The following is a 17,500-nucleotide window of genomic DNA, read 5'->3' on the forward strand; positions in this document are numbered from 1 at the left end:
ATAATGATAATATTCGTAACAATTGTAATAGAAGTGATAATGATATGATAACGAAAAAAATAATGATAGCTATTGTAATAATTTCTGGTCATTATTATACTACCGTCAATTTTATCATTATTATTATCATTTTACCATCACCACTGACATTGCAGTTTGTTATTATTATCCTTATTGCTATCACTATGGACGTTTATTGGTGTTTCTATAATTGCTATAATGACCATATATATGAGAATAATGCTTATAAGGAGAAATTATAATCATACGAGAAATAGCTTTATGATTTATAGATATACTCATAGTGTGTCATTATATGCTACCATATATGTTAACACGACTATAGAACCAAGAAATAGAGTGTAGATACGAAACGACATATAAACAATAGTCTGTTTTTCGTGTCCGTTAGTCATCTGTTACCTAGCAACACGTGTCAGCAACATGTCGATAACATGAATGACTTGACGCCTTCTGTATTGGGTGTTTTGACACAGCTGTACCTCTTGCTTCGGTGCTCGAGCTGCTGTCACTTGGGAATTTGTACAGTGTCATCTATTCCGTACAAGATACAAGCTGACAACTGCTGTTTTTTATGATATGCTAATGATGTGTGAGACGAGGTAGCTTACCTATGTTTTGCTTATCATTATTAGCCTTTCTTGTGTCTGGTTATCTGTCTTGCTGTCAGTCAGTAGTTGTTTTTTTTTCTTGTTTTTTTTTTTCTATCTCTCTTTTTATCGAGGAAATGATGTAGAAGTGTCAAAGGGAATAGATTCTGTGTAAAGAAGGTTGTGAGTGGATATGTGTAATTTTAATGTTCGCTTTTTATGACTGATTTCAGAATGAGAATAAATGTACTTGAATTAATGATAATTAGTGGTAATTCCAATCGATTAAGGAATGTGGCTTAATGATGGAATAATTACTGGTTACATGTATACCGTATCATAATCAATATAATTACTTTATACGATAGTGAATAATTTTTTTTACATTCTTTTAACATGATACAATTATTGAAGTGACCTTTTTCCTTTTTTTTCTTTTTTATTTACACTCAGTAGTTTAGCAGTCCTTTTGCAGTCTCCCTCATTGCCTGTCAGTCAGGAGGCTTGTCAATTAATTCCTTGCGTGTTTCCAAAGAAATTTCTATTTAACTGCTCAAATATATCTACAACAAAACTTTTAAACATTTCGCATGCAATGTGAAACAAGCACTAACCCAAATTCCACAATAACTAAACACAGTGCTCCTGAGAATGAGAATACTAAAGGTAATAATAATCATTAATATATATATATATATATATATATATATATATATATATATATATATATATATATATATATATGTGTGTGTGCGTGTGTGTGTGTGTGTGTGTGTATGTGTGTGTGTGTGTGTGTGTGTGTGTGTGTGTGTGTGTCTGTGTGCCTGTGTGTGTGTGTGTGTGTGTGTGTTTATATATATGTATATGTATATATATATATATATATATATATATATATATATATATATATATATATATATATATATATATGTGTGTGTGTGTGTGTGTGTGTGTGTGTGTGTGTGTGTGTGTATGTATAATATATATATATATATATATATATATATATATATATATATATATATATATATATATATATATATATCACATATATACACATGCATATATACATCTATCTATATATATATATATATATATATATATATATATGTGTGTGTGATGAATGGTAAAAGACTACCATGCAGACATTACATCAAAAATACATGCATAATCTAGATTTATTTAAGATAAGGCAACAGTTTCGAGATCCTCCTGCATTTCATCTTCATCCTTGAAGGAGAAAGGATAAGGATAAGGATAAGTCCGATATGCTGAGCCTTACTGAGGGGAGAGAAGGAGAATAAAAGAAAGAGAGAGAAGAGTTAACGCGGCGAACAAGGGGCAGGTGAGGACAGGTGGACGGAAGCGAAGGGAGGTCAGATCAGGTCGAAGGATCAGGCGGTCTATGCGAAGAGCTGTCGGTATAAGGGAGAAGGCGGAGGAAGTGGAAAACAAGTGATTATCAGGAGAAACAAAGGTATAAGGGAGAAGGCGGAGGAAGTGGGAAACAAGTGATTATCAGGAGAAACAAAGGTATAAGGGAGAAGGCGGAAGAACTGGAAAACAAGTGATTATCAGGAGAAAAAAGGTATAAGGGAGAAGGCAGAGTAAGTGGAAAACAAGTGATTATCAGGAGGAACAAAGCTGAAAGTTAGACAGCAGCTTGACCAATCCACCTGATGGCCTGTGTCCCCCTGGTGGCAGAAGAGGGCGTTATTGTTGTGTCTCCTGGATTAAATACACTTTTGTTGAGATAGACGCTTAGTGAGACTGACGCCCACGCCCGCAGTCTGGTGGGGGCGTCGTAAATCAAGCTGCTGCCGAATTTCAAGTTGAACAGCGCTTTTTTTTTCTTCGCTTCTCACATCTTCCGCCCTCTCATCTTCCTCCTCCTCCTCCTTCACTTTAATATCCTCCTCCTTCTCCATCTGCTTCTGCTCTTCCACCTCCTCCTCTTCCTCTTCTTCTTATGTTCTTCCTCCTCCTCCTTCACTTTAATCTCCTCTTCCTCTTTCACTTTATTCTCTTCTTCCTTCACTTTATTCTCCTCTTCCTTCACTTTATTCTCCTCTTCCTTCACTTTATTCTCCTCCTCCTCCTCCTTCTCTTCTCCTCCCCGCTTTTCCTCCTCCTCCTTCACTTTAATCTCCTCTTTCTCCTCCTCCTCCTCTCCTTCTTCTCCTCCTCCTCCTCCTCTTCTTCTCCCCGCTGTTCCTCCTCCCCCTTCACTTTAATCTCCTCTTTCTCCTCCTCCTCCTCTGCTTCTTCTCCTCCCCCTCCTCCTCTTCTTCTCCCCGCTCTTCCTCCTCCCCCTTCACTTTAATCTCCTCTTTCTCCTCCTCCTCCTCTGCTTCTTCTCCTCCTCCTCCTCCTCTTCTTCTCCCCGCTGTTCCTCCTCCGCCTTCACTTTAATCTCCTCTTTCTCCTCCTCCTCCTCTGCTTCTTACTCCTCCTCCTCCTCCTCTCTTTCTCCCCGCTGTTCCTCCTCCGCCTTCACTTTAATCTCCTCTTCCTCCTCCTCTTCTTCTTCTTCTCTTCCTCCTCCTCCTCCAACTTCTTCTTCTCCTCCTCCTCCTCCCCTCCTCCTCCTCCTCCTCCCTCCCCCTCCTCCCCCTCCTCCTCACCCCCCTCCTCCTCCTCCTCCTCCTCCCCGCTGTTCCTCCTCCTCCTCCTCCTCCTCCTCCATTCTGTCTCCCCCTCCCCCTCCCCCCTCCTCCCCCTCCCCTCCCCCCTCCTCGTCCCCTCCCCCCTCCTCCTCCTCCCCCACCCCCTGCGCCTCCACCTCCTCCCCTCCTCCTCCCCCTCCTCCCCGCTGTTCCTCCTCCTTCACTTTAATCTCCTCTTCTTTCTCCTCCTCCCCGCTGTTCCTCCTCCTCCTCCCTCCCCCCTCCTCCTCCTCCTTCACTTTAATCTCCCCTTCTCCTTCTTCCCCCTCCTCCTCCTCCCCCTCCTCCCCGCTGTTCCTCCTCCTTCACTTTAATCTCCTCTTCTTTCTCCTCCTCCCCGCTGTTCCTCCTCCTCTCCTCCCTCCCCCCTCCTCCTCCTCCCCCTCCTCCTCCCCCTCCCCCTCCTCCTCCTCCCCCTCCTCCTCCTCCCCCTCCTCCCCGCTGTTCCTCCTCCTTCACTTTAATCTCCTCTTCTTTCTCCTCCTCTTCTTCTTCTTCTTCTCCTCCTCCTCCTCCTCCTCCCCGCTGTTCCTCCTCCTTCACTTTAATCTCCTCTTCTTTCTCCTCCTCCTCTTCTTCTTCTTCTCCTCCCCCTCCCTCCCCTCCTCCTCCCCTCCCCTCCCCATCCTCCTCCTCCCCTCCTCCTCCTCCCTCCCCTCCTCCCGCTGTTCCTCCTCCTTCAACTTTAATCTCCTCTTCTTTCTCCTCCTCCTCTTCTTCTTCTTCTCTCCTCCCCACCCCTCCCCCTCCTCCTCCCCCTCCCCCTCCCCCCTCCTCCCCCTCCCCCTCCTCCTCCTCCTCCTTCTCCCCGCTGTTCCTCCTCCCCCTCCCCCCTCCCCCTCCCTTCCCCCTCCCCTCCTCCCCCTCCCCCTCCTCCTCCTCCTCCTCCTCCTCCTCCTCCTCCTCCCCGCTGTTCCTCCTCCCCCTCCCCCTCCCCCTCTCCCTTCCCCTCCCCTCCTCCCCCTCCCCCCCTCCTCCTCCTCCTCCTCCTCCCCCCTCCCCTCCCCCTCCCTTCCCCCTCCCCACCTCCCTCACCCCTTCCTCCTCCTCCTCCTCCTCCCGCTGTTCCTCCTCCTTCACTTTAATCTCCTCTTCTTTCTCCTCCTCTTCTTCTTCTTCTTCTCCTCCTCCCCCTCCCCCCCTCCTCCTCCCCGCTGTTCCTCCTCCTTCACTTTAATCTCCTCTTCTTCTCCTCCTCCTCTTCTTCTTCTTCTCCTCCCCCTCCCACTCCCACTCCTCTTCCTCCTCCCCCTCCCCCCTCCTCCCCCTCCCCCTCCTCCTCCGCCTCCTCCTCCCCGCTGTTCCTCCTCCCCCTCCCCCTCCCCCTCCCTTCCCCCTCCCCTCCTCCCCCTCCCCCTCCTCCTCCTCCTCCTCCTCCTCCTCCTCCTCCCCGCTGTTCCTCCTCCCCCTCCCCCTCCCCCTCCCTTCCCCCTCCCCTCCTCCCCCTCCCCCTCCTCCTCCGCCTCCTCCTCCCCCTCCCCCTCCCCCTCCCTTCCCCCTCCCCTCCCCCTCACCTCCTCCTCCTCCTCCTCCTCCCCGCTGTTCCTCCTCCTTCACTTTAATCTCCTCTTCTTTCTCCTCCTCTTCTTCTTCTTCTTCTCCTCCTCCCCCTCCCCCCCTCCTCCTCCCCGCTGTTCCTCCTCCTTCACTTTAATCTCCTCTTCTTTCTCCTCCTCTTCTTCTTCTTCTTCTCCTCCTCCTCCTCCTCCTCCCCGCTGTTCCTCCTCAGCTGGACACCTCTTCAGTTTCGAGTCGCAAATTAGATTCGGACAATTTAACGATATAATTGCATGTTAATAATTAGTTCATTTGAGACAAAGTATTATTTGTTATTGTATTAACAGTTCATCAGCTCGATCTAGTACTGGTCCAATTAAGTGTTTGCTCAAGTTCGAGATATGTCTGTAAGGAAGAAAGTCTTGTTGTTATTACTTATTACTTCTTGGTATTGTTATTATTTTCCTTATCATCATTATCATCATTATTGTAATTTTCATTATTATCAGCTTTATCATCATTATTATTATTATTATTATTATCATTATCATTATTATTGCTATTATTATTATCATCATCATTATCATTATCATTATCATTATTATTATTATTATTATTATTATTATTATTATTATTATTAGTTATCATTGTTATTATCATTATCATTATTATTATATATCATCATTATTATTATACCGATTATCGTTTTTATCATTATCATCATTATAATCATTATTGTTATTATCATAATTGTTAATGATATCATTATTATTCTTTTTCGTTATTATTATTACTATCATTATTATCATTGCCATTACCATAACTGTTATTGATATCATAATTATCATTACCATTTTCGTTATCATTATAATCATCGCCATTATCAACACTATCCTTATCAGTATCACCATCAGTATCAATATTGATATTACAGCATCATCTTTATCATCATTAACATTATTATCATCATCATTATCAATATTGTTATTATCATTAAGATTATCACCATCATTATTTTCAATATTGATATTATCATCTTTATTATCAATATTGATATGATCATCATTATTATCAATATCATTATCATCATTAAACATTATTATCATTAACATTATTATCATCGTTATTATCATCAACATTATTATCATCATCATTATTATCATTAACATTATTGTTATCATCTTTACTATCATTAACATTATCATCATTATTATTGTTATCATCATTATTATCAATATTGCTATTATCATAATATAAACCACCTACTGCATCACAATAACCACAGACAAAAAGCATAGATAAGATAAAAAAAAATAAAGAATACTATTAATATTAAGAATACGATTCGTGTCAACCCAAATACGGAACATTACCTTTGTTTATGATAAATTGATTGCAAATGTTATTTTTATTACTTCCTTTATATGTTGTTGAACAGCAATCTTGGGAGATGTCTCGCGGAATAGTGGTCGGTAATGGAGAACAGTTGTTGTATGTGTTTTATTGTGAATTGACACTTTTTTTGGTGAATGATAGATCTACCTTTCGTCCGTGGCTCTTTGTCTTTGTCTGTGTGGCTATCTCTTTTTCTCTCTCTTTCTCTTTCTTTCTTTCTCTCTCTCTCTCTCTGTTTATCTGTTTGACTGTCTGCATGATGTCTGTCTGTGTGTTTGTGTGCCTGGTTACCTGTTTCTCTTTCTCTCTCTCTCTCAATCTTTCTCTTCCTCTCATTTATCTCAGCTCTCTGCTTCTGCCTTTCTATATATGCATCCATTTGCCTATGCCGGTATGTATGTATGCATACATGTGTGAATTCATGTATGTATATATATACGTACGTACGTACATTCGTATCTATGTATGTATGCTTATACGTATGTATGTATGTACCTGTTTATTTTATTTATTTTTGACTGTGTATACATATACATACATAAACACACACACACACACACATGCACAAACACACACATATATATGAAACATATATATATATATATATATATATATATATATATATATATTTATATATATATATATATATATATATATATATATATATATATATATATATATATATATATATATATATATATATATATATATATATATATATATATATATATTCTGCATGTGTATAAAGATAAATGAATGGACAGGCAGATAGATATATCCCTAATTATCTATCGACCCCCTTCTGACTTTCTCACAGGAGACTCCTAGATTATTCTACGGGGATGGGCGGCGGGGGGGGGGGGCGGTCGTAGCTGTTCGGGGCAGAAGTAAATTATGCATGGCTAATCGTAGGGCTTGGGATTTTTTTTTTTTTTTTTTTTATAGATTTTTGGGTGTACAGGAATTTTTTTTTTTTTTTTTTTTTTTAACTTTAATTGGACTTGGAGAGAGAGAGAGAGAGAGAGAGAGAGAGAGAGAGAGAGAGAGAGAGAGAGAGAGAGAGAGAGAGAGAGAGAGAGAGAGAGAGAGAGAGAGAGAGAGAGAAACAGAGAGAGAGAGAGAGAGAGAGAGAGAGAAACAGAGACAGACAGAGAGAGAGAGGCATACAGATAGACTGAGAGAGAGAGAGGGAGAGAGAGAGAGAGAAAGAGAGACAGAGAGGAAGAAAGAAAGAGATCCACTCTACAAACCCTGAGATATACACTGTCAAGCGCATTCCAGTCAGCAAGACAAAGGAAATGTCTTTCTCTCCAGACTGTTTCTTCGACACATTACTCTATTACTAATCACTAAATCGCCATTTCTCCTTCGTATCGTTGTTATAAGCGTTTCTTTTTAAGCATGTTACTCAAGATAGTTATTGTTATCTCTGTCGTCATCACCATCATAGTAATTACCTTTATCATTTATCATCATTCTTTTACTGGTATTTTCATACGCAGCTGTAATACCGTAAGACAAACGCTGTTATTTTATACACTGATATTCTAGTATTCTAGTGCAATGTCGCATCAGCTTTATAATTTAATTATTTTTCGTAAGATTTATCGTCAATAATCATAATCTGTTCCATAGGGTTTATCATTTACGTCCCTTTTTTCATTAGGAAAAGCGTTGTGGCAAGCATTTTAAGGCCATTTAGCTCACAGACCAAGCCACGTGCATCCATATTGTCCACGTGTTTCAAAAATGACCCAGAACATCCGTTTCCGCCGGCTTGGGTCACAGCCAATATCAGCACAGGTCACAGCTTGATCCCAGTCAGACAGACAGAGAGAAAGCCTTGTCTCCGTACCTTTCAAGACCTCCTGTACCCCCCCCCCCCAAAGAGCTAACCGACCGCAGCGCCACTGAAATAATATTCCAGTTTCTCCTACCGTGTCTTCATGTACTTGTATTCTGCTCTGAAGAAATAAAAGAGCCAAGCCGCTTACAAGAATCACTCGCCCAGCAGTTCTTACCTTTGAGGCTTACGACCTTTTAACAGGCTTGTTAAAAGGTCGGAGTTGGTCCGATGAAATTGTATCATGGAATGTTTTACTTAGACCTTGGTATGTAGGCCTATAAATTATGCAAAGCACTGGGTGATGGACAGCGTGTTCCTGTCAGCTTTGTGTGCTTATAAAGGATTTTTCTCTATATGTTTCGTCCTTATTGTAATGATGAGGATGATAGTGATAATAGTAATGATGATAGTACAAGTAGTAGTAGTAGCAGTAATAGTAGTTGTAGTAGTAATAGTAGTAGTAGTAGTGGTGCTGTAGTAGTAATGATAATGATAATAAGGATAAGCAAAATGATAATGATATTGATAATAACAATGACAATAATTATCATTATTATCATTATCATTATTGTGACTAACATTATTATAACCATTTTTATCTTTATCATTATCATTATCATCATTATCATTATTACTTCAGAATACAATAAACACAGCAACAATAAAGATAATGATAAAAATAGTAAAGATGCTAATGATAATAATAATGATGCTGATAATAATAACAACACCAACAATGATAATAATGATGACGACAATAACAACAGCGATGTTGATGATGATAGAATTATAATAACGAAAATTGATGATAATAATAATAATGATCATCATTATAACAATATGTGGTAATGATGATTATTGATACCCTTTTTATTTCATTATTGTTGTCATCATTATTATCGTCGTTATTATTTTTTTTATCGCATTAAAGAATTAGAATTGGAAAACTAAAAGGAATTTGTTTCCATAAAAAAACACATGTTTGGCCCATAATACACTGTGACGTCTTTCAGGTATGCATATTTTATACGGACTGTCATACAAAGAAACGATAGTACATTATACTGGTTACTCTACAACAATACATTATACTGGTTACTCTACGATAGTACATCATACTGGTTACTCTACAGTAGTACATCATACTGGTTACTCTACAATAGCACATCATACTGGTTACTCTACAGCAGTACATCATACTGGTTACTCTACAATAGTACATCATACTGGTTACTCTACAATAGTATATCATACTGGTTACTCTATAATAGTACATCATACTGGTTGCTCTACAATAGTACATCATACTGGTTACTCTACAATAGTATATCATACTGGTTACTCTATAATAGTACATCATACTGGTTGCTCTACAATAGTACATTATACTGGTTACTCTACAATAGTACGTTATACTGGTTACTCTACAATTGCACATTATGCTGGTTACTCTACAATAGTACATCATACTGGTTGCTCTACAATAGTACATCATACTGGTTACTCTACAATTGTACATTATACTGGTTACTCTACAACAGTACATTATACTGGTTACTCTACAATAGTACGTTATACTGGTTACTCTACAATAGTACATCATACTGGTTACTCTACTATAGTACATCATACTGGTTACTCTACAATAGTACATCATACTGGTTACTCTACAACAGTACATTATACTGGTTACTCTACAATAGTACGTTATACTGGTTACTCTACAATAGTACGTTATACTGGTTACTCTACAATAGTACATTATACTGGTTACTCTACAATAGTATATTATACTGGTTACTCTACAATAGTACATCATACTGGTTACTCTACAATAGTACATCATACTGGTTACTCTACAATAGTACATTATACTGGTTACTCTACAATAGTACGTTATACTGGTTACTCTACAATAGTACGTTATACTGGTTACTCTACAGTAGTACATTATACTGGTTACTCTACAATAGTATATTATACTGGTTGCTCTACAATAGTACATCATACTGGTTACTCTACAATAGTACATCATACTGGTTACTCTACAATAGTACATCATACTGGTTACTCTACAATAGTACATCATACTGGTTATTCTACAATAGTACATCATACTGGTTACTCTACAGTAGTACATCATACTGGTTACTCTACAGTAGTACATCATACTGGTTACTCTACAGTAGTACATCGTACTGGGTACTCTACACCAGTGCATTATATTGGTTACTCTACAATAGTACATCATACTGGGTACTCTACAATTGTACATTATACCGGTTACTCTCGGTACTGATTCGGTAACACGACAAACGATACAAAATGACATCAGATCTAAATCCTTAATTTTCTTTCCCTTTTTCTCAATTCTTTCGTTTTATAATTATCAGCTGATTGATTTCGCTTCCTCGGAAAAAAAGTTATCTTCGGTATATCTGAATATAATGAGATAACACAATGAATTTTACCAAAAACACCTGGTTAGCAATTGCATACGAATATAACGTACGTCACAGCTCCATCTGTGTTCTTAGAAATCGGTTAAGTTGACTGAACCAAAGAGCCTTATTGCTTTGAATACAAGTTTGGCCACTGATCACATCAAAGTTAAACTGGTTAATGCTTGTTACAGGTTTGTTAAACATCACTCTCGATATACGACCTCGTGGATCTTTTTCATAATAAACTAAACCTCTCGTAAGTAGGGATAAACGACCCAGTGGTTTATCGGCTTATCTCGCGGTGAAGGTCACGGGAAGTTTACTTAAATATGAAGTCAATTGGGGCTGGGCGAAGGGGGGTCTTTGAGAATGGCCGCTGTATATCGAACCATGTTGATTGTAGACGTATTGGCATGAATTCATCAATAAATGGATACATAGATGGAGAGCGAGTGGAAAGGAGAATGCGAGAGAGGGAGAGAGGGAGGGAGAGGGAGAGAGAGAGGGAGAGGGAGAGGGAGAGGGAGAGGGAGAGAGAGAGAGAGAGAGAGAGGGAGAGAGGGAGAGAGGGAGAGAGAGAGAGAGAGAGGGGACGGAGGAGTGTCGAGAAATTCTAAACCTATTTGCAGGTTGTGTCAAAGTGATAACATTTCTCATTTATTTTTGTTAGCAATAATGATTTCAATACTATATATGCTAGAGGTGTCACTTAAATATAATGCGACGCTGTGTCACATAAGAATATATATCACACCCGCCACGACATAAACAAATGAGTGACAACATATACATCCGGGACAGCACATATCGAGAATTTATTAAGAAAACAATACCAGCAGAGCGTTAAATACAGTTCAAAAGATTCACTCATGCAAGGTCAATGCCTACCCTCCCCCCCCTCCCCTTCTCCCCTGACCCCCCCCCTCCCCCATCTTTCATAAGGTGGTTGCGCTCTCGACTTGCAAGTGATATACAAGATGGCGGCTGCCGACCTTCGAGCACGTCGTGTGGAAAATTAACGAGGAAAATAAACAGAATATCAACACCGCGCAAACTCGTTGGCTAGAGCAGTTGGGTGATTTGTTAGAAGGAAATTCCCCGGCGATAAGGAAATGCTTTTGGAACTAAATAAAAGCGCGTTAAATGTCAATTAAAGTCCAGGGGATTAGCAGATGGCTATTTATGTTGCATGCGTCCTTACACAAAGGTTACATGTAGTGTCACTGTATATTTTATTGTGTGTTATGTTTTCTAAGCCTTTAAAGACAACACTGGGACTCGGAATTAAGCGCTGAAATCAATTTTGAAATGAAATGAGCCCGTTGTGATGATTTATACCCACGACTGTTCATAAAACTGCAGGTAATTCGAAAATAAGTTGCACATTCAGAATATTTCATGATTATCAACACAGCAGTGCTTATTATAACAATATTATTTGTGATTAATAATGACAAAAGCTTCTCTTTTGAATCCGAAAATGAAAGCCTTAAAAATAAGATATAGTTCTTTATTATCGCTGTGTCTACTTTTAAAAAAATAACTGTCTGTTTATCCTATTACTTTTAAACTGTTTTAGTTCTCGATGGCATTATTGCGATCATTATGTAAGTGTTTACATTTTTACACTTTCATTTCCCTTTCAATAACGAGTTTTTTTTTGGAAAAGGTTTGTTGCCTTAATGGTTATTTATAGCATAAGACTGCGAACAGAGGAGTGTTTCAGAAAGAGGAGTGTTTGTGTATTTTTACGATTTTTACGGCATATTTCTTCACCTATTTGTTAGCACACACACACACACACACACACACACACACACACACACACACACACACACACACACACACACACACACACACACACACACACACACACACACACACACACGTATCTTCTCATTATAGGTATAACTTCTGCCATTTTACCTGTGTAAACTATTATTAAAAATACCTATTCGGATTTTTTTTTTTCATATTTATATTTTCATTTGAAATTCCTTAAAGCTAAAAAAAAAGCTTATCCTATTTTAGCTTAGACTCTTCATGAGCCAACGACTTAGATATTTGTACTTTTCTACCTGTTCAAGTTTTTTTTCTACCAGTATTATCAGTAATTTCCTTAATGCTTTCTTTCTTAAATCCCTGCCGTATTCTTTGTGTGGTATTGCAGTTTGCTTTGTAGAGTTTTTTTGTCTTCTTCACTTTCAGACTCTGGAGCAGTATAGTACCTCCGCCGCTCCGATATCGACGATTTTAGTATCGTTGGATTCCTCTCCCTCTATACAATGCAAATATTTATGTTTTATTGCGCGGAAACCCCCCGTTAGCGGCAAACTTGGCCCCGATAGCAGGGCCGACGATGTCAGAGCGGCGGACGTAATATAGAAAATTACTCTAATGATATAACCCACAGTGAAAATACCCATGGTCGCAGGGGGCACAGCCCTTGCGACCCCCTCCATGGGGGGGCTGCCGCCACCCACCCCCGCCGAGGAAACAAAGAATCCACCACGTCTTCACGGCAGGATAGAGCGCACACGAACTAGATGTATAGAGAGATGCGCAAAACCCGCCGAGCCGACGAGGGCGGGCCACCGCCGCTCTTCTGTTCATGGTATACCCTGTTCATCTTGAGTATACTACAATCGTCTCTGTATACAATGCTGACATTGTCAAGGTTAGTATGCTGATTCAGTTACGAGGTAATTAATATTACGTCCGCCGCTCCGAGATCGACGATATTTGCGCCCCCTGCAATGGAAAGTCGTGTGAATAACCATGTTTTTTTTCACTGTGCGTTATATTATTAGTGTTATTTAACCCGACATTTTCCCTGGAACCCTTCATGCCCTCCCCTGCTATCGGGGCCAAGTTTGTCGTTAACGGGGGGTTTCCGTGCAATAAAAAAACTATATATTTGTAATGTGGACAGTGAGAGGAATCCAACCATACCAAAATCATAGATATTGGAGCGGCGGAGATAAAATAGACAATTACCAGCTGTCGTTCGTTCCCATCTTTCCATAATATTTCTTCCAGAATTAATTAAATTTCTATTCTAATACTATTGTTTCTTTTCATTCTTATCCTGAAGAATTACAGGCGATTTTATTCAGTCTAATCTTTCTAATCTTATAGATCTTGTGTAATATCTTTCTTCAGTTTTTGTATACTAATTATTTTTTTATTAGTTTCCCCTTAACTCTCACCCTATATTCCCCGTTTCTAACCTTTACACTCACCCATTTTCTTTGAAATTTCATTAATCATCTCTTTGTTTCATATCTCAATACAAGTTTTCATCATTTTCTTATTTTCATTTACTCTGCCTGACATATATGTTTATAATACTCTTAGTTCTCCCTTGTTTTGGAACTTTGGGGCTGGGTATGTTTGTTTTAGCATCTGAATAGTCCATTTTTTTTCTAAACATTATTTCCATTAATTCTTCAATATTTGTTTCTCTTCAGATGATGGCTGGGTCTTGGATGGTTTTCATTTGTTTACCAAGAAACTTTCCAAGTAGTTATCAATTTTATTATTATTATTATTATTATTTTTATGTGGAATTCCAATAGGGGATTACAAAGTTCAATTAGATTAAGACCATTTTAATTTCTTAGTCTTAATCCAAATGTACACACACACAAATATGTTACACACACACACACACACACACACACACACACACACACACACACATATATGTATATATATATATATATATATATATATATATATATATATATATATATATATATATTTGTGTGTGTAAAGAAATAGGTATATATATATATATATATATATATATATATATATATATATATATATATATATATATATATATATATATATATATATATATATATATATATATATATATATATATATATATATATATACACCTATTTCTTTACACACTCACACAAATATATATATATATATATATATATATATATATATATATATATATATATATATATATATATATATATTAGTTTTGTTGTAAGAGTCATCAAATTCACTTTACACTCAAAGATATTAATGCCTTTTTTTTTCTTATAAAGAACTCCGTCATATTAGATATACATTTGGAAAATACCCCTGGTCTATGCGAGTAAATGAGTGTAATTCTTTTCAGTGTAAATATGCCTCTAGGGGAAAAATAACACAACTCCCAATAACTAAAGCCTTATAAAAGTGTGTTGTACCCGTGTCTGATACTTTTTTTGAAATGTCGATTCTAATCCCGATACATAACGTTATCATCGACCGTATGTTATTGGCGGAACTATTAAAACTAATAAAAATTACAACATAATTTCCATTTCTGCTGCTGCTATTGCTAAAAGCTCCGGTCATGATTTTCTTATGGGAATATTCAAAGCATCGTTATACTTTTTTTTTTTTTTTTTTTTTTTTTTTTTTTTTTTTTACCAAAAGTACTACCATCATTATCATTAGTACATTAGTAATGATGAAAAAAATACAATTCTCTCACCAATATGTATTTCACCTTCATCATTACTTTGGTTATTATCAAGATTAGTACTATCTCAATCATTATCATTAGTGTACATGGAGATGATAATAAAAGAGATGGGGACATAAAACTCTTGCCAATATTGGAAAGGTATGAATGAGAGCGAATATCTTCACAATACGAGAGATGTATTTAACCGGTTTCGATTATATCTTCGTCAGAAATACATGAAGTACATCCCTTGTATTGTGAAGATATTCGTTCTCATTCATACCTTTCCACATTTGTCAACATGAATACGGTTCACTCTTGCCAATATGTATGTCATCGCCATCATCATCTGTTCCGCATAAGTGTTGATGTTGCTGTGTTTTTTATTGTTATTTTTATCATTATTATTGTTATTATCATTATTATCATTCTGATCATTATCATTATCATAATTATGATCTATATATCATCACCGTTATAATAATGATAATTATTATTATTACTATTACTATTACTATTATTATTATTATTATTATTATTATTATTGCTATTATTATTAATATTATTATCAGTGTCACTATGATTATTGTCGTTTTTATTATTATAATTATTATTGTTATTGTTATTATTATTATTATTACTATTTTTTATAATTATTATCATCATCATTAGAATTAGAATTATTGTTATCATTATTACTATTATTATCATCATTATCATTATTGTTATTTTTTTGCTGCTTTTATATCATCATTACCCTTAGCACGACAATTAATTTTTTACTGATGTTGATGTTATAATCATTATTCGCATAAATTCTTTTGTTGTATTATTGTCATCAGGATATATATCATTTACGGTATCCACGTCTGTCATTTTTCTTATCAGCAAAGTCTTCTTTAATTTCGCAAACTAATCGTAATAAACACGAGACATTACAAACAAAACGCTAAAATAACTTATGGTACCCAGGCAAATGTCATAAGTTAAGTCCTCAGTTAACTTGTTTATATTGTTTGGGATGTTCTTCACATTATTCATCCCCCATCATTAATTATATTTTGAAATCGTATTTTAGAGTAAATGGATTTTCCACTCTCTATATAAATATATTCCACAGTTATGACAGATTTCCTCCAATATGTAAGTGAACTTTTATATTGCGAATAGTAGCATATTACTCATATCATCAATCAACAATATTCTATTATTATCGTAATCTTTGATGTTATCATAATCTTTATATCTATATCATTATCACTATTATCATTATCATTATAACAGTTGTTATGGTTATTATCAACACATCGATATTATTAGTATTATTATTATCATTATAATGGTGTTGATAACGATTGTTATTATTATTATTATTATTTTTATTATAATAGTGCTGATAACGATTGTTGTTATTATTATTATTGTTGTTATTATTATCATTATTATTATAATTTATATTATTATTATTATTGCTGTCATTGATACTATCATTATTGTTATTATTTCTTATCGTTATTATTATTATTTTTATCATCATCATTACTTTAACACTATTGTTATCATTGGTTTATTATTATTATTATTATTATTATTATTATTATTATTATTAATGTCATCATTATTTTCATTAATATTGTTGTTGCAGTTGTGTTGCTGTTTTTATATAGTCATTATCCTTTTTATTACGACAATCATTGTTTTACTAATGTCAATGTTATAATCATTCTCATAAATTTTTTTGTTGTGTCATTGTTATCGGTGCTATTGTTATCAAGATATATATTATATTTGCGATATCAATATTTATTTCCACGTCTGTTATATTTCTCATTATCAAAGTCTTCATTAACTAATCGAAAAAATAAAGAAAATGCAAAAATAACATCACTTATTTTCATATTTATGATGGAGATGATGATAACGTTTATCATCATCATCATATTATTATTATTATCCTTATCATCATCATCATCATCATCGTTATCGTCATCATATCATCATCATCATCATCATTATCGTCATCATCATCATCATCATCATCATCATCATCATCATCATCATCATCATCTTGTTATTATTATTATTATTTGATTTGTTGCTGTTTTTATATCATGATTATCCTTATTATTTTTTACTAATTTCCACTACTGTTATTAATATCATAATTTTTATTATCAATTCTTTTTTAGTGTTATTGTTATTGGTGTTACCGATATTAAGGTCTTTATCATAACTGCGATGTCAATATTGTTTATGCAATGATTTCCACCTCCTTCTTCTGATTATAAATGTGAACATTAATTTGCTAAACCAATCTTAATGAAAAAAACTGAAAACTTCCCAAAATAGAAAAGCTACCCATACAAATATCATAGATCGAGTTAAGTCTTCAGTTACTTGGCATATAGTCTTAGGAATGATATAAGGACAAGGGAGGGTTGTTAACTTCAAATTTTGTATAGGTTAAAGTAAACGTTAAATTTCTCCAGTATAAATAAGATTACATTTCGTAATTGGCCTCAAGCAATTCAAAATGCAGAAAATTGTGTTCTGTAGAGTAGCACATA

At 36.3% G+C, this 17,500-nt stretch overlaps 1 protein-coding gene across 1 annotated transcript; it reads left to right on the forward strand.

Moving 5' to 3' along the window:
- The first annotated feature begins 455 nt into the window (after positions 1-455).
- LOC138865885 (uncharacterized) lies at positions 456-10,314 on the forward strand. The gene is made up of 2 exons (XM_070137230.1): positions 456-588; positions 9,029-10,314. The coding sequence occupies exons 1-2, from the start codon at positions 456-458 to the stop codon at positions 10,312-10,314; spliced, it is 1,419 nt and encodes a 472-aa protein (XP_069993331.1).
- The last annotated feature ends 7,186 nt before the right edge of the window (positions 10,315-17,500 follow it).

Source organism: Penaeus vannamei, chromosome 2 (genome assembly GCF_042767895.1).
Source record: "Penaeus vannamei isolate JL-2024 chromosome 2, ASM4276789v1, whole genome shotgun sequence".
Lineage (NCBI taxonomy): Eukaryota > Metazoa > Arthropoda > Malacostraca > Decapoda > Penaeidae > Penaeus > Penaeus vannamei.

Excerpts from the sequence above, each read along its gene's own strand:
- LOC138865885 (XM_070137230.1), top strand. The coding sequence starts at position 456 with ATGAATGACTTGACGCCTTCTGTATTGGGTGTTTTGACACAGCTGTAC. Across the intron at positions 589-9,028 it reads GATACAAGCTGACAACTGCT|GTATGCATATTTTATACGGA; the intron begins GTTTTTTATGAT and ends GACGTCTTTCAG.